The 21,583-nt window shown below is 45.1% G+C and overlaps 1 protein-coding gene across 2 annotated transcripts in view; it reads left to right on the forward strand.

Moving 5' to 3' along the window:
• Nucleotides 1–21,583, forward strand: part of srgap3 (SLIT-ROBO Rho GTPase activating protein 3) — a 120,705-nt gene that overhangs the window by 61,496 nt on the left and 37,626 nt on the right. For both annotated transcript variants that reach the window (XM_036950354.2, XM_090205686.1), the window contains exons 4-9: nucleotides 1,623–1,685; nucleotides 13,149–13,334; nucleotides 16,998–17,126; nucleotides 19,813–20,034; nucleotides 20,270–20,371; nucleotides 21,280–21,477. In XM_036950354.2, the coding sequence (XP_036806249.2) occupies nucleotides 1,623–1,685; nucleotides 13,149–13,334; nucleotides 16,998–17,126; nucleotides 19,813–20,034; nucleotides 20,270–20,371; nucleotides 21,280–21,477 (900 nt within the window). The remainder of the gene's footprint in view (nucleotides 1–1,622; nucleotides 1,686–13,148; nucleotides 13,335–16,997; nucleotides 17,127–19,812; nucleotides 20,035–20,269; nucleotides 20,372–21,279; nucleotides 21,478–21,583) is intronic.

Raw genomic sequence — 21,583 nt, forward strand, 5'->3', positions numbered from 1 at the left:
TACTATGTTGAAGCACCTTTGGCAGCCATTACAGCCTCTAGTCTTCTTGAGTATAGTGCTACAAGCTTGGCACACCTGTATTTAAAGAGTTTCTCCCATTCTTCTCTGCAGATCCTCTCAAGCTCTGTCAGGTTGGATGGGGAGCGTTGCTGCACAGCTATTTTCAGGTCTCTCCAGAGATGTTTGATCGGGTTCAAGTCCGGGATCTGGCTGCGTCACTCAAGGACATTGAGAGACTTGTCCCGAAGCCACTCCTGCATTGTCTTGGCTGTGTGCTTAGGGTTCTTGTCCTGTTGGAAGGTGAACCTTCGCCCTAGTCGGAGGTCCTGAGCGCTCTGGAGCCGTTTTTCTTATCAAGGATCTCTACTGTACTTTGCTCCATTCATCTTTGCCTCGATCCTGACTAGTCTCCCCGCCCCTGCCGCTGAAAAACATCCCCAGAGCATTCTGCCACCACCATGCTTCACCGTAGGGATGGTACCAGGTTTCCTCCAAACGTAATGCTTGGCATTCAGGCCAAAGAGTTCAATCTTGGTTTCGTCAGACCAGAGAACCCTGTTTATCATGGTCTGAGGGTCTTTAGGTGCCTTCTGGCAAACACCAAGTGGGCTGTCATGTACTTTTTACTGAGGAGTGGTTTTCGTCTGGCCACTCTACCTTAAAGGCCCTGATTGGTGGAATACTGCAGAGATGGTTGTCCTTCTGGTAGGTTTTCCCATCTCCACAGAGGAACTCTAGAGCTCTATCAGAGTGACCATCGGGTTCTTGGTTACCTCCTTGACTAAGGCCCTTCTCAGCCAATTGCTCAGTTTAGCCGGGATGGCCAGCTCTAGGAAGAGTCTTGGTGTTTCCAAACTAATCCATTTAAGAATGACGGAAATCACTGTGTTCTTGGGGACCTTCAATGCTGCAGAAATATTTTGGGTACCCTTTCCCAGATCTGTGCCTGTCTCAGAGCTCTACGGACAATTCCTTCGACCTCATGGCTTGGATTTTGCTTTGACATGCCATGTCAACTGTAGGACCTTATATAGACAAGTGTGTACCTTTCCAAATCATGTCCAATCTATTGAATTTACCACTGGTGGGCTCCAATCAAGTTGTAGAAACATCTCAAGGATAATCAATGGAAACAGGATGCACCTGAGCTCAATTTCGAGTCTCATAGCAAAGGGTCTGAATACTTATGTAAATAAGGTATTTCTTTATATATATATATATATATACTGTATATATAAATTTGCTACAAATTCTAAAAACCTGTTTTCGCGTCGTCATTAAGGGGTATTGTGTGAAGATTGATGAGTTTTATTTTATTTAATCCATTTAGATTATATGTAACAACATTTGGAAAAAATCAAGGGGTCTGAAAACTTTCAGAAGGCTCTGTATGTTTAAGGTGTTAGTCACTGTACTGTATGTACACTTTCTTAAACTGCTGTTAAGATTTAAACCAATCCAGACAGGGTCTCATCACCACCAAACACACTGAAAAACATTGCCTGTCAGTTTGTTGTTACAGGATATTCATCACTATTTTGACTATTTGTTGATGCACTTTATCCACCTGGATTGATTGATGTGCATTGGCCCTAACTGCTTTCCAACCCATTGATTTTCAGAGCAAGGACATTGGGATTCAGATGCACGAGGAGCTGGTAAAAGTGACCAACGAACTCTACACTGTGAGTACAACAAAACCCATCTTCTTTTCCCCTGTCAGAATCGATTCCTTCTCTCCTCTTGTTGCATCCCTACATCCAGACACAGCCAGTATCAAGGCCTCTACTGAGGGCAATGTGATGAGTCTAGCGTTCCTCTTTCTCTCGCTCTCTCTCTCCCTTCTCTCTTCTTTTTTATCTCCCCCTCTCTCTCTTTCTCTCTCCAAACTGCAGTGTGATTCTCAGATGTAGAGGATGATATGGAGGAGGAGGTGGGTGATTGTTATGATGATGGAATGAAACGTTGCATTTCTTTCCAAGTGGGCCAGTTGCAGGCTGCAGCTCAAATCACTTCCACATTGCAATATTGTTCTGGTGCCAGTGGCTGGGCCCACAGTAACAGGAAGGCAAAACACCCCTCGCTCAACCAACGGGTCTACTGTATCTATGTGTCCGTCAGGGCTTCTCTCTATGCCTTTATTAACTCTTCTGTAAACTTTCCTTTGTGACCAGGGAGAAATCAAGGGCACACTGTGACGCTGTGCTTCTGCCCCCCTGTCGCGTTGTGAAGCTCATACTGAAGGAGACACTGTGCCTATGTCTGGAGAAGTTCAGCTGTCCTCTTGCTCCCCCAAGAAGAGCAGACTTCGATGACTTATTCATCTGATGTCATGAGTGACAGGCTACCAAAGGACAGGGCTGGCACAGATGCCATCTCTCTCTGATTGGACCATCTGTCCACCGTGACACAGTAAAAAGGGGTTATAGAGAGTTAGAATAGAGGTTATAACTCCTTTTAAAGGTGAAGAGAAAGATCATCAACCACGATCAGGGCCAAAGGACCAAAGACAGACCTCTTTATACCATTTACCAAGTGAAGCCTTAACCAAAATATAGGACTGCATAATAATGATACAGTAAATGCTGTTTTTTTATACCAAGTCACTTAAGTATCTGTCTAAATGTGGTATGTTACATTTGACAAACTCATGTATTCTCTCCACTGAATCAAATCTCCACGTTCAATCACTGCCTCTAGTCAATGCTAACTGACCCACTCTCACCCTGCACATTTCCTAACCCCCCTGTACACATTAAAGGCAAGAATATTAGAGCTCACGGCTCCATCAGCAGCACCTCTATCTTCCCTCGAGTCTGCCAGGCTTTCCCCACCAGGTTTATGAATGAGACAGAGATTGTTTTTCCTCTTAAGCGGCTGGTGTCCTAAACCCTACCCTGTGCGGTGTACGGCCCAGGGGGCTCGCTCCAGCAGCAGTGTGCATTTCAAGGTCACAGCCAGAGGAGTCCAAATGCATCAGGATGCAGACAAGAAAACAGATCATTACTCTGCTCCTCTCCCTGCTCTTCAACAGCTAGGGCCAGCCATGGCTTGGTTAAACATGTGGGCCGCTATCAGATTGAATGGCCATGATCAGGTTTTATGATTGTTCCTCTCTTCTTCAAGCCCAATTTGACTCCTGTGGGGCCCCATTTCATTTTTGCCCCATCTCAAAAATCAAACTAATCAGAATCAGAAACCCACAGATGTGACATTTTCTCGAAATACTGATGATAATGATGATTGTGGTTTTGGCTGTCGTTATATTTATTCATTGTATAAAATGGCAGTTAAAAAACATGGGAACAGTCGAAGCTTCTTAGCTCATTGGTAATCAGATGACAGAGCTTATGGACTGCAAACAGCAATGCATTTTGCCAGAGGTAGAATTGCAGAAATCCCTTGTGAATCCCTTTAAAATCAAATCATATCAAATGTTATTGGTCACATACACATGGTTAGCAGATGTTATTGCGAGTGTAGCAAAATGCTTATGCGTCTAGATCCGACATTGCAGCAGTATCTAACAGGTAATATCTAACAATTCCACAACGAAACCTAATACTCATAATCTTGTAAAGGAATGGGATAAGAATATATAAGTATAAAATATATGGATGAGCAGTGACAGAGCGGCTAAGATGCAATAGATAGTAAAGAATAGATAGTGGAGGATACTGAAGTGTCTATACATATGAAATTAGTAATGCGAGATATGTAAATTCTTAAAGTGGCATTATTAAAGTAACTAGTATTCCATTTATTAAAGTGGCCAATGATATCAAGTCTGTAGGTAGGCAGTCGCCTCTCTGTGCTAGTAGAGTCTGTTTAACAATCTGATGGCCTTGAGATAGAAGCTGTTTTTCAATCTCTCTGTCCCAACTTTGATGCACCTGTACTGACCTCGCCTTCTGGATGGAAGCAGGGTGAACAGGTAGTGGCTCGGGTGGTTGTTGTCCTTGATGATCTTTTTTGCCTTCCTGTAACATTGGGTGTTGTAGGTGTCCTGGAGGGCAGGTTGTTTGCCCCCAGTGATGCGTTGTGCAGACCACACCACCCTCTGGAGAGCCCTGCAGTTGTGGGTGGTGCAGTTTCTGTACCAGGTGGTGATACAGCCTGACAGGATGCTCTCAATTGTGCACCTGTAAAAGTTAGTCAGGGTTTTCAGTGAAAAGCTACATTTTTTCAGCCTCCTGAAGTGAAGAGGCGCTGTTGCGCCTTCATCACCACACTTTCTGTGTGCCTGGACCATTTCAGTGTGTCAGTGATGTGTATGCCGAGGAACTTAAAACTTTACACCTTCTCCACTGCTCTCCCGTCAATGTGGATAGGGGGGTGCTCCCTTTGCTGTTTCCTGAAGTCCATGATCATCTCTTTTGTTTTGCTGACATTGAGTGAGAGGTTATTTTCCTGACACCACACTCCGAGGGCCCTCACCTCCTCCTTGTAGGCCGTCTCGTCGTTGTTGGCAATCAAGCCTACCACTGTACTGTTGTCTGCAAACTTGATGATTGAGATGGAGGCGTGCATGACCACGCAGTCGTGGGTGAACACGGTGTACAGGAAGGGGCTGAGAATACGCTTGTGGGGCCCCAGTGTTGCGGATCAGTGGAGTGGTGATGTTTTTTCCTACCTTCACCACCTGGGGGCGGCCCGTCAAAAAGTCCAGGACCCAGTTGCACAGTGCGGGGTCGAGCCCAGGGGTCTCAAGCTTAATGATGAGTTTGGAGGGTACTATGGTGTTGAATACTAAGCTGTAGTCAATGAACAGCATTCTTACATAAGTATTCCTCTTGTCCAGATGGGATAAGGGCAGTGAACAGTGTGATGGCGATTGCGTCGTCTGTGGACCTATTTGGGCGGTAAGCAAATTGGAGTGGGTCTAGGGTGTCAGGTTGGGTGGAGGTTATTTGATCCTTGACTAGTCTCTCAAAGCACTTCACGATGAAAGAAGTGAGTGCTACGGGGCGATAGTCATACCTTAGCTTTCTTGGGAAAAGGAACAATGGTGGCCATCTTGAAGCATGTGGAGACAGCAGACTGGGATAGGGATTGATTGAATATGTCACATTCACTAACACAGGGTCTAGAGATTTAAGAGGGTTTGGCTGAAGCCATTGTTCAAACATTATTTTAAGTATCTGCTGCTGGTGCTACTGAGACAGCTATTGATTTGAGGGCATGAGCCTTGATGCCTGTGGCTTGAATTATATGTAGTGAATCTGAAATGAGAAATGAGAGCAAAAAACAGCAATTTCTTCATTGGAACACATAGTCAATTATTCACCTGGCAGCTCTGATCCATTTAAACAACATACATATTTTTGTAAACGTTTTTTTGAATTAACCAGACAGTACAAGTCCTGCTGCAGTTTTCTTGGTTCATTTGTTATTAAACTCTGCCACACTAGAGGCTGATTGTTTAATGAATGCAGCAGCACGCCGCCCTGGTAGTAAGTTTGTTACAATACATTATGAAAATGATGGAGATGTTCTGCTCTCTTTCCACCCTGGGTCTGAGATGGGCAGTACAGTCTGATACAGACCGTCCCAGTGCAGTGACTTACAACAGGTCTGGTTTTTCCATCTCTCTCCAGTTTCATTCCGGGGTGCTCCTCTGACTGTCATGGTAATTGTGTTAGCCATAATGGCCATGTTTATTGTAACAGGTCTCTTGAGATAACACGTTCATATTTTTCCAATTGACAAACTATAGGAAACCAATTTGGTTTTAATACACAGGCTTATAGAACACAGAATCAAATATCAGAGTGGCATATAATTAAATGTAACCTTCATTTAACTAGGAAAGTCCGTTAAGAACAAATTCTTATTTACAATGACGGCCTACCCCGGCCAAACCCGAACGACGCTGGGCCAATTGTGCGCCGCCTTATGGGACTCCCAATCACGGCCGGATGTGATGCAGCCTGGATTCGAACCAGGGACTGCAGTGATGCCTCTTGCACTGAGATCAATGCTGCAACCACGGTTCACTTTAAGTGGAAGTCACGTCTGTCTGTATTTCCACAATTAAATATGTTAATTGTAGCTTTCATCAGTGCAGAAACAGAACAGCCTCAGGCTATTGTTTGAGTGAAGACAGTAACCACATACACACACCTCCCAGAAGGTAGACCCTGCCTCAACTCAATGTTCCTGCAAATTACATTCTGTCTTTAGCTGTTGGTCTTTTAGTTGTGCTGCTCGAAGCTGCCTGGAAACCCTGTTTTCTTTTCACGCTGTTGGAGAAATGGGTTGCCAGCCTTGGGAGATGCGCACTGCTAGCCCTAGTTTCCCCAAACACTGAAGTGACTTCTTTCTACTGTGTACTCTGTCATATACCAGAATAAACAAGAGTTTGTTTTTGCTTTGCGTTTTTTTCTTTGAAGTGTTTGCCTTTCAGATCTTTGAGTTTTTTTTTTTGCTCTCCTAAGACTTGTAGCGCCTTGTGCAGTAGAGCTCTGTTGATGAAAGCGTTGACTGGCTGGATGATAAAAATAAGCTGTTCTTCTGACTAAGAAACCTTACTATCATACAGTAGCAGTCAACTGGAAATAGTAGAGATTCTGTGTGTGTGTGTGAGTTGACATAAACCCAACCCATTAACCCGGTGATGTTCTTATAACCTTCTTTTTCCAGATTAAAGGGAGTCATACCATCCGGTCAGATGATACTATACAAAGTGAGCATTAACTACAGGAAGAGAACAAGCTAGCTTTAATGTTAGGCTCTCTGTCTGTCTAACATCGAGTTATAATACTGGATCTCGCTGCCGAGTTACACGCACAGGAAGCATTTTAAGACGCTGCACACATCTGTGCTGTACTTTACAAGGCTGCTGAATGAGCTGCTAAGACCTCCTGAGGCCAGACCACATAACAGTGAGCCTAACCCTCAGACAGACCGAGTGGGTCTAACCCTCACAGACAGACAGACAGACAGACAGACAGACAGACAGACAGACAGACAGACAGACCAGACCAGACCAGACCAGACCAGACCAGACCAGACCAGACCAGACCAGACCAGACCAGACCAGACCAGACCAGACCAGACCAGAACAGAACAGAACAGAACAGTGAGAGCGCTGCTTTGCATGCTTGACACCTTATAGATGATGCTGCAGCGGATAGTAGCCATCTTACAGGCTCTTGACCAAGTCTGCTATGTTGTGATTTTTTTATGCTATAATTTCCTTTGACTGGAAACAGCTTCTGGACATCAGAACAGCCATTACTAACCTTGATTTGGATGAAAATATCTACTTCAACGAGTCAGCAGCTCTGGACGTTCTACTTACTCCGGACCAGGCCCTAATCCCCGGGACTCGAAAAAGGAGGCGGTGGAGAAAGAGAAGCAGGCGAGTCATCATCCTGACGAGATTATGTCGACGAGCAAATAGACGACCATTGCACTCAGTTCTATTGGCGAACATGCAGTCACTGGAGAACAAACTGGATGAGCTCTGTTCGAGACTATCCTATTAACGGGACCTGGAACACTGTAATATTCAATGTTTCTCAGAGTCGTGGCTGAACGAGAACATAGATAATATACATCTCGCTGGTTTTTCTATGTATAATCAAGACTGTATGGCAGACTCGGGTAAGATGAAGGGGGGAGGGGTGTATCTCTTTGTTAACAAAAGCTGGTGTGCGACCTCTAATGTTAAGGAAGTCTCAAGTTACCTTATGATAAGCTGCATACCATACTATTTACCAATAGTTTTCATCTATATTTTTTGTAGCTGTCTATTTACCATCATAACTCGATGAAGGCATCTAGACCGCACTCAATTAGTTGTATAGGGCCATAAACAAACAAGAAAATGCACAGCCAGAGGCATGGTTTCTCGTCGCCGGTGTCTTTATTGCAGGGAACCTGAAATCTGTTTTACCTCATTTTTACCAGCATGTCACCTGTGCAACTAGAGGCGACACAACTTTAAATCACATGTACAAGGCCCCTTCTTTCCCTCCTTTTGACAAATCAGACCATAACTCTATCCTTCTGCTTTCTGCTTACAAGCAAAAACTCAAACAGGAAGTACCAGTACTGCGCTCAATATGGAAGAGGTTCGATATAGCGGATACTAAGCTACAGGACTGTTTAGCTAGCACAGACTGGAATATGTTCCGGGATTCATATGATAACATTGAGGAGTGTACCACATCAGTCACCAGCTTCATTAATAATTGCATCGATGATGTTGTCCCCACATTGACCGTACGTACATACCCAAACCAGAAGCCATAAACTACAGGCAACATCTGCCGTGATCTAAAGGCTAGAGCTTCTGATTTCAAGGAGTGGGACAATAATCCGAAAGCTTATAATAAATCCCTCTATGAACTCCAACTAGCAATCAAACAGACAAAGCTTCAATAAAGGACAAAGATCGAATCCTACTATGTCGGTTCTGACACTTGACGGATGTGGCAGGGCTTGCTAACTATCATGGATTAAAAAAGTTAAACCCAGCCGCGAGCTGCCCAGGAACGCGAGCCCACCAGACCAGCTAAATAACTTCTGTGCTCGCTTCGAGGCAAGCAACACTGAACCATGCATGAGAACACCAGCTGTTCCAGACGACTGTGTGATTTTGCTCTTCATAGCCAATGTGAGAAATACATTTAAACAGGTTAACATTCACAAGGCCGCGAGGCCAGACGGAATACCATGATGTGTACTCAGAGCATGTGCTGACCAGCTGGCAAGTGTTTTCACTGACATTTTCAACCTATCCCTGAACCGGTCTGTAATACCAACATGTTTCAAGCAGACCACCATAGTCCCCGTGCCCAAGAATGCCAAGGTAACCAGCCTAAATGACTATTGCCCCCTAGCACTCGCATCTGTAGCCATGAAATGCTTTTAAAGGCTGGTCATGACTCACATAAACACCATCATCCCAGACACCCTGGACCCACTCCGATTCGCATACCGCCCCAACAGATCCACAGATGATACCCACCTGGACAAAGGAATACCTATATAAGAATGCTGTTTACTGACTACAGCTCAGCTTTCAACACCATAGTTCAAGCTCATCACCCTGGGACCAAACGCCTCCCTCTAAAATTGGATCCTGGACTTGCTGACGGGCCACCTCCAGACAGTGAGGGTAGGCAACAACACATCCGCCACCATCAACAGGTCAAGAGCTTCAAGTTCCTCGGTGTCCCCATCACTAAGGAATTAACATGGTCCACACACACCCACACAGGACTGTCTGGGAGTGGTCTGAGAGCGGGACCTATTAGTTTAGCCTAATGGGAGGGATATGTAACCTGAAAACTAGCTCTTATTGGCAGAGGTTTGAAACTCTTTTTGTTATTGGTCAATTAACTTATACCGCCTGGTGATCAAATCAAATCTAATTTTATTTGTCACATACACATGGTTAGCAGATGTTAATACGAGTGTAGCGAAATGCTTGTGCTTCTAGTTCCGACAATGCAGCAATAACCAACGAGTAATCTAACCTAACAATTCCACAACAACTACCTTATACACACAAGTGTAAAGGGATAAAGAATATGTACATAAAGATATATGAATGAGTGATGGTACAGAACGACATAGGCAAGATGCAGTAGATGGTATTGAGTACAGTATATACATATGAGATGAGCAATGAAGGGTATGTAAACATAAAAGTGGCATAGTTTAAAGTGGCTAGTGATACATGTATTACATAAAGATGGCAAGATGCAGTAGATGATATAGAGTACAGTATATACATATACATATAAGATGAGTAATGTAGGGTATGTAAACATTATATTAAGTGGCATTGTTTAAAGTGGCTAGTGATATGATACATTTTTTCCATCAATTTTGATCAATTTCCATTATTAAAGTGGCTGGAGTCTGTGGCTGGAGTCTGATGGCCTTGAGATAGATTGCTGTTTTTCAGTCTCTCGGTCCCTGCTTTGATGCACCTGTACTGACCTCGCCTTCTGGATGATAGCGGGGTGAACAGGCAGTGGCTCGGGTGGTTGTTGTCCTTGATGATCTTTATGGCCTTCCTGTGACATCTGGTGGTGTAGGTGTCCTGGAGGGCAGGAAGTTTGCCCCCGGTGATGCGTTGTGCAGACCTCACTACCCTCTGGAGAGCCTTACGGTTGTGGGCGGAGCAGTTGCCGTACCAGGCGGTGATACAGCTGCTGCGCCTTCTTCACAACGCTGTCTGTGTGGGTGGACAAATTCAGTTTGTCCGTGATGTGTACGCCGAGGAACTTAAAACTTACTACCCTCTCCACTACTGTCCCGTCGATGTGGATAGGGGGCTGCTCCCTCTGCTGTTTCCAGAAGTACACAATCATCTCCTTTGTTTTGTTGACGTTGAGTGTGAGGTTATTTTCCTGACACCACACTCCGAGGGCCCTCACCTCCTCCCTGTAGGCCGTCTCGTCGTTGTTGGTAATCAAGCCTACCACTGTAGTGTCGTCCGCAAACTTGATGATTGAGTTGGAGGCGTGCATGGCCACACAGCCGTGGGTGAACAGGGAGTACAGGAGAGGGCTCAGAACGCACCCTTGTGGGGCCCCAGTGTTGAGGATCAGCGGGGTGGAGATGTTGTTACCTACCCTCACCACCTGGGGGCGGCCCGTCAGGAAGTCCAGTACCCAGTTGCACAGGGCGGGGTCGAGACCCAGGGTCTCGAGCTTGATGACGAGTTTGGAGGGTACTATGGTGTTAAATGCTGAGCTGTAGTCGATGAACAGCATTCTCACATAAGTATTCCTCTTGTCCAGATGGGTTAGGGCAGTGTGCAGTGTGGTTGCGATTGCGTCGTCTGTGGACCTATTGGGGCGGTAAGCAAATTGGAGTGGGTCTAGGGTGTCAGGTCGGGTGGAGGTGATATGGTCCTTGACTAGTCTCTCAAAGCACTTCATGATGACGGGAGTGAGTGCTACGGGGCGATAGTCGTTTAGCTCAGTTACCTTAGCTTTCTTGGGAACAGGAACAATGGTGGCCCTCTTGAAGCATGTGGGAACAGCAGACTGGGATAAGGATTAATTGAATATGTCCGTAAACACACCAGCCAGCTGGTCTGCGCATGCGCTGAGGACGCGGCTGGGGATGCCATGTGGGCCTGCAGCATTGCGAGGGTTAACACGTTTAAATGTTTTACTCACGTCGGTTGCAGTGAAGGAGAGCCCGCAGGTTATGGTAGCGGGCCGTGTCAGTGGCACTGTATTGTCCTCAAAGCGAGCAAAGAAGTTATTTAGTCTGCCTGGGAGCAAGACATCCTGGTCCTCGACGGGGCTGGTTTTCTTTTTGTAATCCGTGATTGACTGTAGACCCTGCCACATACCTCTTGTGTCTGAGCCGTTGAATTGTAACTCTACTTTGTCTCTATACTGACGCTTAGCTTGTTTGATTGCCTTGCGGAGGGAATAGCTACACTGTTTGTATTCGGTCATGTTTCCTGTCACGTTGCCCTGGTTAAAAGCATTGGTTCCCGCTTTCAGTTTCGCGCAAATGCTGCCGTCAATCCACGGTTTCTGGTTTGGGAATGTTTTAATCGTTGCTGTGTGTATAACATCGCCGATGCACTTTCTAATGAAGTCGCTCTCCGAATCAGCGTATTCGTCAATGTTGTTGTTTGACGCAATGCGGAACATATCCCAATCCACGTGATCGAAGCAGTCTTGAAGCGTTGAATCAGATTGGTCGGACCAGCGTTGAACAGACCTGAGCGCGGAAGCTTCTTGTTTTAGTTTCTGTCTGTAGGCTGGAAGCAACAAAATGGAGTCGTGGTCAGCTTTTCCGAAAGGGGGGCCTTATATGTGTCGCGGAAGTTAGAGTCACAATGATCCAGGGTTTTACCAGCCCTGGTTGCGCAATCGATATGCTGATAGAATTTAGGGAGTCTTGTTTTCAGATTAGCCTTGTTAAAATTCCCAGCTACAATTAATGCAGCCTCAGGATATGTGGTTTCCAGTTTACATAGAGTCAAATATGGTGGTGATGTCGCCAGGCTGGCCAAAACTCCACCTATGCTAAACTAGCTAAAACTTCAGGCAGTCTTTTCTAACAGCTCTTACACTAAAATTGTATTATCATAATTTTCACAATTTCACAGTATTAATTAATCCATCCTGTATTATTCTGAAACATGTAAAATCATGTTTTTAAGTGCACTGCCCTTTTAACAAACAGACTTAAGATGCGTCTAAGTATTAAATTAGACAAGTTGTATTGCCAGTGTTTTTGGTGGAAGGGCTATACTGTACATCCTATCCATTACAGTTATTTATTTTGATTTGTGACAGAGGGAATATTGAGTGTCTGACTGCAGAGAGATCACAGTAGGGAGGGGAAAGGCAGAGAGCACAATGGTGTCATTATGCCACACAAATGGCATAGAATGAACAACCATTAGGTGATGAACAGTTTATCCTGATTTACAAACCCAGATCCAGGAGGAGAAGGGGGGTGGAGAGGGGGTGTGGATGTGTCAAGTCTGGCCCAGATGAGATGAGCTATATTACCACACACAGCCCTGGGCCCCCTGATTCAATCAGCCCACCATTGAAAACATCAACTGACTCTGTGTGTGTGTGTGTGTGTGTGTGTGTGTGTGTATGTGCGTGTGCGTGCGCGTGCTCACTGAGCTTAGGCCAACAAAGGAGCAAATAACAGTTTCCATATGTGTAAAAGTTGAAGAGCGTATATCATGCAGTTTCTCATCAAGTCGTTGGATCTCTGGATGCAGACTGGTCTGTGGATGTGAGATAAAGGAGCTGTGATGTCCTGTGCTTTGCCTGGCCCTGTTATGCATATTCATGGCCAGCTGTGGTCCTGATAAGAATACTGATGTGATCCTGTTCCCTGTCTTTGTCGCTGGGTGAGCACCTGCCACCATGGATGAAACACAAGCCCCTCATGCAGTATTTTATGAAACAGACCCATTCTCACTGCAAGTCATTATTTCAAAGGGAAAGGGTTCAAAAGGCGTAATATGGTTTTTGTTAGTTAGGGCACAGATTGTAATAAAACTTTTCAAACTAGCTGTCACCTCAGATCACCCATTTGCTTGCTCTGTCTGCTGTTGTGAAGTCTTATATGAAGCCTATGTCCAGTTATTGTTGCAACTTCCTCATCCTTCCTCTGTGCTGATCCTGCTCTTCCAGGTGATGAAGACCTACCACATGTACCACACGGAGAGTATCAGTGCTGAGAGCAAGCTGAAGGATGCTGAGAAGCAGGAGGAGAAGCAGTTCAGTAAGTCTGGAGACCTCAATGTCAACCTGCTGCGCCACGAGGACCGGCCCCAGAGACGCAGCTCCGTCAGGAAGATCGAGAAGATGAAAGAGAAGGTGAGGCTGACACCAAGGCTTGTAGAGCTGTCCCCGACAACATCAAAAAAGAAAGTTGTCTGTTCTTTCAACCAATCGATCGTTTTTTTATTTTTATTTATAGACACACCCTATGTTTGTATAAAATCAACTATATGTAGGCTACTGAGCTTGTCTGATGCTTTAAGCACTGCGATTAAAAATGAAGACACACAAAGGGAGCCAGAGATCAATATACTGTAGCCTAACCAGAAGAGAAAAAAAACTGCTCTCGACCCTCCTTCTCCTGCTGCCCGCTGCCGCTGGCATTTGCATATTCTGCAAAGCTCCTGAAGTTGCCGGTAATAGGTTAAACCAGCGGTCGGAAACCTTTTCCATTTGGAGTGCTAAGTTATCCTAACATTTCTACTGATCTGCGTGCCAGTTATGATTTTCATATGCACATTTTCGTGGAAGAGTTTCATTTAATTTATAATAAGGTCTTCATATCTCAAATCAAATTGTATTGGTCACATACACATATTTAGCAGATGCTATTGCGGGTGTAGCGAAATACTTGTGTTCCTAGCTCCAACAGTGCAGTACAAAGTATCTTAACAATTCACAACAATACACACAAAATCAATGTTGTGGTTAATCAAACCTCTTATCTAAATGAAAAAGATACAAATCTAAAAGTAACTTCTGTTGCCATCGCCAATATGTACAAATAGCCTATATAAAAGCCAACAAATAATAATATTACAGCCCTCAGGTAGAAAATATCCTGATTAAAAATAAATATCCTATAAATCACATTGGCTGCGCATGGCCTGTCTGCAAGGAACTTAAAACGTTGCATCAACTATTAACTTGATCAGCCCAAAGCTCATGCTAGCAAACTTGCAACATTCTATAAAATATTCTGGGCCCTCAGAGCTTCCAGAGTCAGTGAGCTCCGGACAGACAGATACAGCTGTAGGCTAAGGGATAAGAAGTAATCAGGTAGGCCTATTTTATGAAGTTTCCACCGACCGGATGTTTTCCCCTCCCTTTCATGCTGAGTGGTTATCAAAAGGGAGAGAGCTGGAAAGACTTTTCAAGTAGGAAATATTGTCATTCTCAATGGATGTAACAACAGACTTAGTTTATGTACAGTTTGAGGCGAAGAAATAATTACTTTGAGAAGCTCCACAGTGATGGTGAGTTAAGACAATCAGAAATAGTATCAGATTCCCAAATGGGCACATTTATAGGTATATATTTAACCAGGCAAGTCAGTTAAGAACAAATTCTTATTGTTGTGAACCTGCCTGTTCAGGTTCTTGAACTGCCTGTTGAGGGGCAGCTCGAGGGTTTGAACTTGCAACCTTCCGGTTACTAGTCCAACGTTCTAACCACTAGGCTACCCTGCCGCCCCGGGTATTTGTGCGCAGGCCAAGTAACCTAGGTCTAGTTCTATGCGTAATCAAGTGTGTGTTCTTACTCTAGATTGACAGGAGTGCTCCAAACAAGTAAATGGAAGACGTAAATGGAAATAAAATTGACCAAAACCTTTTTCTCACAAGTGTAGCCTAGATTATGCGCTCTGCAAATAACGTGTCCACTCCTACAATGACAACAGTAAGACTGCAATACTAATACTGTATATTGAATGCATTAACATAAATTACTGTAACCAAACAAATGTAGATTAGAAATGATGGGAATTAACAGTAAATGTACTTCTGGTGATACTGATGTGCCGTCCCTGCAGCCTCCGCAATGGATTAGTCCACTCAAACAGGCGTGAATCAGACAGGTGTCTCGTGTGCCATAATTGTTGTTATATATATTTGCCACTGCTCGACTAAACGATCGACCAGTCGACTAAATGGGGTCAGGCTTGATGACCATAGTGTCTCCAACAGCTAGTGCTGTTGGCTGGGACTGCTGGTAATACTGTACATTGTCAGTCACTTCTGTAAAGTGATATTTTGTTCGGCAGGTAGAATCATTTTAGCTGGCTAAGGCCAGAGGGACCCTCTCAGTATTGTGTGAATGAAGAGGATGGTAAGGCTGTGTGAGAGTGGGTGCAGGTCCATTGTGTAAGCCCACGAGAGAGGGAGAGAGCGAGAGAGAAAATTGCCGTAGCATGGGTCTACACACACAGACAAATGGTGACTTCCAGGTCAGTGACCCAACTGCACAGTCTCTCTAGCTCATCCATGCCCATGACTCTAATTCATGTTAATTCTGCTTATTACCACACACTCTACTGCACTGTACTTAAGACACTGTACTTCAAACATTCATATTTCATTCTGGATTCTCAGGGGGAATTTCTTCATTAAAATGCGTCCATTATCAGTGCAGCTCAGGGAATCAAATGGCTGACAGCTTTCCTCCCTCCTCAGGCTGCCGTCTCCAGAGATGCTGGCAGGGGAACTGTACCATCCCCACGGACTATTTATAACTTGCTGTAGTTATGAACGTACTTTCTCTCTGCGTTGTGACCTGATTTTGCCGGCTACAATAGCATTGTCGTTCAGAATCCTAGCTACCTGCAAACAGAGTTGAAGAGGGAGAGGAGACAATCAAGCCATAATCCCCATTTCCCCGATGCACTGTTTTAATTTGCATGATAATGGACATGTGACATTGGTGTTGGTGGACCATGTCTATTTGAAGTGCAAAGTGTTTGTATTTGAAGGACATGCTATCCAATAGTCCCCAGGCTGCTGGAAGAGGTTATAAGGAGCGCTTTCAAACACAGACACGCAGACACACGTCAATGTGTTGTTGTTTAATTGGCTCTCTTTAATCCTGCTTTGTGAGCCAAGTCTCAATGATTCTGTGTCACTGTGTTCCATTTGAGTCAATTGTTTTTGTCAATACCATTATGTATTGTCTGGTAACGTCCATTATCGATGCTATGTGAACAACAGATGACAACATATTCTTTTTGATGAAAAATGTCCTGTTTCCCAGCTGGATGCCACGAGCAGATGCAGCATGCCCAGTTAACCATAGCAACAAAGACTGTGCACCATTTAAAGCTACAGTACCAGTCAAAAGTGTGGACACATCTACTGATTCCAGGGTTTTTCTTTATTTTTTTACTATTTTCTACATCGTAGAATAATAGTGAATACATCAAAACTATGAAATAACACATATAGCATCATGTAGTAAACAAAAAAGTGTTTAACAAATCAAAATATAATTTTATATTTGAGATTCTTCAAAGTAGCCACCCTTTGCCTTGATGTACAATTAGAGCACACTAGCACAAACTAGTGAATGTTTGTTTGAGTCTGTTTTGGTTAGCAAGCACACTGCACCAAAACAGTATTTTATATGGCTGTTTCATTGTTCACATCTGGGCTGTACATTTTGTTGTGCTGAATTGAATTGTGACTCTGACTGTGAATGGCCAGCCTGGGTGGAACAGTTATGATGCTGTTATTATCTACAGGAAGCTTGTCAAGAGCCTCTCTTATAGTGGATCCCTCTGACCTTTTTCCTGCTGACACTAAGCCAGGCCATCAGGCTGCACAGAAATTCTCAGATGTTATTGTGCAAATACCATTTAGCAAACTCAACGTTGCTTAATTTCATTAACTCCCCCCCCCCCCCCCCCCCCTCTGTTTCTGTTTTCTCTCTTTCCCTCTCACTCTCTTTCTCTTTCAATCTCTCTCTCTCTTTCTTCTCTCTGTCCCCCAGAGACAAGCCAAGTACTCAGAGAACAAGCTGAAGTGCACTAAAGCCCGCAATGACTATTTGTTGAACCTGGCAGCAACGAATGCCGTTGTGGCGAAATACTACATTCACGATGTCTCTGATATGATTGATGTAAGTATGCGATAGGCACTCAGGTTTCATTGTATCTCTCAGCTGGGATTGTCTAACGTTGGTCTAACGTTGGTCTAACGTTGGTTGCTACACTAGATATTCTCACCATCTGTTTTAGTGTTCGCAGCCCATTTGCTGTATTGCTACAAGCTGCTCTGTTGGTTTGACTGAAAGTGTTTACCTCCATTTTGTGTCTCTTAATCTCGAACAAAACAGTTTGATTCTGAGCCAGTCGGTAGTACTGTTGTTAAGTGTCTAACTGAATGGCTTTGCCAGATGTACATTACGATCCTACTGTATGTTACCACCCAACAGGCATTGTTAGGATTCTTCTGGAATATAAATGATGACATCCTGTCATGGGAATGGATCAGTGTTGACAGTCAGAATGCCTTCCTGCTGGTCTTCTCTTCCCCCTGTTCTCCTCTCCTGCCTCTGTCATGCCCTCATCTATCTGGGAGTGCTGTGAGGGCTGAGGCTCCTTAAGGGAGCTGTGCTGGGAGATGCGGAGCGTGTGTGTCTGCCTGTCACTGTCACACACCCCACTCTCCCAGGGAGCCAGGCAAAACACACTGATGGTGAAACATGACCCTTGGTGACACAGACACATGCACACCCTCACACGCGTACAGAAACTCCTCTGCTTCCTACTTCTACAGGGCAGAGGTGGAGAGGAACCACAGCCACAGGAAAACTGGATTGACAGGATTGAGAAGGGAGAATCTCATCAGAATCGATTTAAAACAAAACAAAAGTTTCCTCTCTTACCTCAAATCTGCAGTAACTCCAGGGTTTCCACCCTCTTCTGTTGGTCCGTATCTAATAAATAATGTGTTCCGTTTAACAGTATGCCACTTCCCCTTCAAAGTATCAATTGGATTAGATAAATAGAGTTACATGACAGAAAAGACCATACCTAGGTGAACCACCATCATAATTCAAAATGCAAAGCCAACACACCCCAGCAGCAAGCCTGTCTGGGAAGTCTGTGATTACAGTTGGTGAACGAGTTTGCTTTGTAGACCACTAATGGCTAGAGGAATGAAACCCTAGCCAGGGTCTGGGTGCAGGCTCTGTGCATACAGGCAGCAGTGTGGCCAGTGTGGTTGGCAGGGATCATTCATCCCCAGGTTACCTGGTGGTTCTTGCAGGGATCATTCATCCCCAGGTTACCTGGTGGTTCTTGCAGGGATCATTCATCCCCAGGTTACCTGGTGGTTCTTGCAGGGATCATTCAGCCCCAGGTTACCTGGTGGTTTTGGTGACTCTGCCAGATGTGCCCCCTAGCCTCTCCCTCCCTGTCTACTGTGTGTGTGTGTGTGTGTGTGTGTGTGTGTGTGTGTGTGGAGGGTACTGTGGTATTGGCCTAGGCATGCCTGGCCAGCTCTAAAACTGAGTTGGATACAGAGATCCTGCATATTTACAGAATGCATATGATGTGATTGTACTTAGAGGCTTGAGGCTGGCTAGACTTTAAACAGTTCTAAACATCAACTGTGTGAAGTGTGAAGGAGCTGGCCTGGAGCTCTAGGTTACACAGGGTTCCTCCAGACAGAGACCTCTGATTGGTGGCTGTGTCTCTATGCTGGGTCACTTTGTTGGAGCTGCTTCCTGTGTCTGGCAAGTGAACGGGGACATGTCATCGCAAATCCTGCCGTCCTGCAGGGAAAGGGATTGTGAGCATGACTCGCTGTGCTGGGTCGTGCCGCCACAAGCTGGACAGAGGATAAGGGCCTGTTTGTCATGCCACACAGAAACAGTCACTAGCAGCAAGACATCAAAACATGCATCCACACCGCAAGAAGTCAGTCCTGTCTATTAGAATCAATGGAAATAGATTGCAGATGTCTTTTGCATGCAAATAAACAATGTCATCAGTTTTACAGTACCATTATTCTGCCTGTCAGCACTCCTGCTACAGTATACTTATGATAGAAGGGCCCTGGTGAAATCAAGGCATGAATCTCATTACAGCCTGCCAGTGTGTTTGTTATGGGATGTGGCTGTTGAAGTAAAACTCTGTACCTCTGTGCTGCCGTATCCTTCCTGATTGTACACTGACCCTGTTATAAAATAACCGCTGCTATGGGGATTTATCCTTGGAGCCGAGTGCAACTTCCGGTGCGTCTATTAAAGAGCGTTTAGAGAATCACAGAGCAGTCTGACTCTGGCCCCTCCAGCCTCGAGGCAACCCACTCACCGCTCTGCTCTGCTCGGCTGCAGTAATTAGGTTAGTTTATGCAGCTCCATGGTTGAGCTAATTATCCTAGGTGTCCTACTGTGCTTGCTCTTCTAATTCGGTGTATTCTATTATTCTATTTAGGCCTGTTAACCGATAGCAGTGTCTGATTTGGAATTGAGTTCATGTTGAAGGTCAGGTTAGTAACGCGCTTGTAGGAAATGAGAGGAATCATGTAACTGAATCATGTAACTGAATCGTGTGATTGCTAAAGGCTGAGTTTATCCCATTGACTTGTGTATAATGGATTCCGACTGCTATGTCAGGTTGTCCATAATTAGGTCCAGGAGGTTCTTAGTCACATGACCTGAGCCACAAAACTCTGGACCCTTGGTGTAGACTTACAGTCAGGTCATGTGGTCAAGAAAAAGGCCTATATTATATTCTACTCCTATATTAGTTATTGTATTATACTATACTATAATGAGTGTTTTTCCTGTATCTCAGTGCTGTGACCTGGGCTACCACGCCAGCCTTGCGCGTACCTTCAGGACCTACCTGTCAGCTGAGTACAACCTGGAGACAAGTCGCCACGAGGGCCTGGACATCATGGAGAACGCCGTGGACAACCTGGACTCCCGCAGCGACAAGCACAAGATCATGGACATGCACAACCAGGTGTTCTGCCCTCCCATGTGCTTCGAGTACCTGCCCCACATGGGGGACGAGGTGAGAGGGGTCAAATTACTGATTTGGTACATTTATAGATTCATACGATATTGATTGTCATTATTGAAACTGATTCCGAGTTGCAATTACAGCCAGTAGATTTATTCAACCATGGAAAGCACGTTCAAGCCAGCAGAAACAACGTTTCTAAGCATGCTTTTTCCAATTCTGTAAGGTACACTTAATGAAAATCCAAGTGCTCAGCCCATACCTCTGTCTACGTGTGCCCCCTCAGGTGTGCCAGGTGAGTGCCCAGCAGCCTGTGCAGACTGAGCTCCTGATGCGCTACCACCAGCTGCAGTCCCGTCTGGCCACGCTCAAGATCGAGAACGAAGAGGTGAGGGCTCACGGTAGCGTCCATCCCCCCCAGTGTGTCTCCTGCATCACCCCGCTGAGATCGTCCTGTCGCCAATGTTTCCCAAGTCTCTGAAATGCCAGAACTCAGGTCTATAGATACAATCAACTCCCATTGCAATTTCAATGTAATGGCCCACACACACTTCCTGGGAGCTGAGAATGTATCTTTAGCTTGTGATTGTGAGCTTGTATGATAACCGTAATGGATGCATGTTCCATGTAGATACAGTACATCCCTAATGATGGCGTGTTGTGCGTGGTGAGGAGTGGCCCTTCTCAGTGGGAGCAGCAGGCAGCACACACACACACACACACAGCTCTCTCTCCCTCTGAGTGGATGCAGGTGCTAATGGAGATGCTAATGACCCTGGCTGGCTAGCTACAACCTGCCCTGATGGCTACGCCTCGGCTCCGTCTCATATCGCCCTGGTTCTCATCATGTCTCATAACGTTTCATATAACTTCCGGGTAATGGACGAGTCGTGCCACTCTGGGAATGAGCCTGATCAATCACAGTGTTGTATAGAAAGAGCCCGCAGACCTTTTACATACAGCCGGGCCAGATGCTCTTCATATTCTGCTGTTATTGTGATGAATGGCTGACTGGCAGGTCGTCTGGTACGCTGCCTAGGAATGAACCGTGTACCTGCCTTAGGAGGTGAAGGCTGTTTGGTGTCAAACAGCTACAATCAAAGGTTATTCGTTGTTATTCGGGGTCGATTTGTCTTTGAAATGGGATATGCCAGTGATCACTCACATTTGACCTTGCAAGTGGCATAGGATGCTTTTACTTTTATGTTCAAAAAGACCGGAATCAGATGACTTGAGGAGGAAATCCTGGTTCTTTTTGTTGTGGTTTGAGTTGCTGAATCTTTGCCTTTGCTGTAGGTGAGGAAGACTCTGGACGCCACCATGCAGATGCTCCAGGACATGCTGACTGTGGAGGACTTTGATGTGTCTGATGCCTTCCAGCATAGCCGCTCCACTGAGTCCATCAAATCGGTGGCTTCCGAGACCTACATGAGCAAACTGAACGTGGCCAAGAGACGGGCCAACCAGCAGGAGACAGAGGTCTTTTACTTCACTGTGAGTACCTGCCTGTTATGCATAGCTGTCATACCTGCCTGTTATACATAGCTGTCATACCTGCCCTGCTATACATATCTGTCATACCTGCCCTGCTATACATAGC

This window comes from Oncorhynchus mykiss, chromosome 17 (genome assembly GCF_057628025.1).
Source record: "Oncorhynchus mykiss isolate SJ-2025 chromosome 17, ASM5762802v1, whole genome shotgun sequence".
Classification (NCBI taxonomy): Eukaryota; Metazoa; Chordata; class Actinopteri; order Salmoniformes; family Salmonidae; genus Oncorhynchus; species Oncorhynchus mykiss.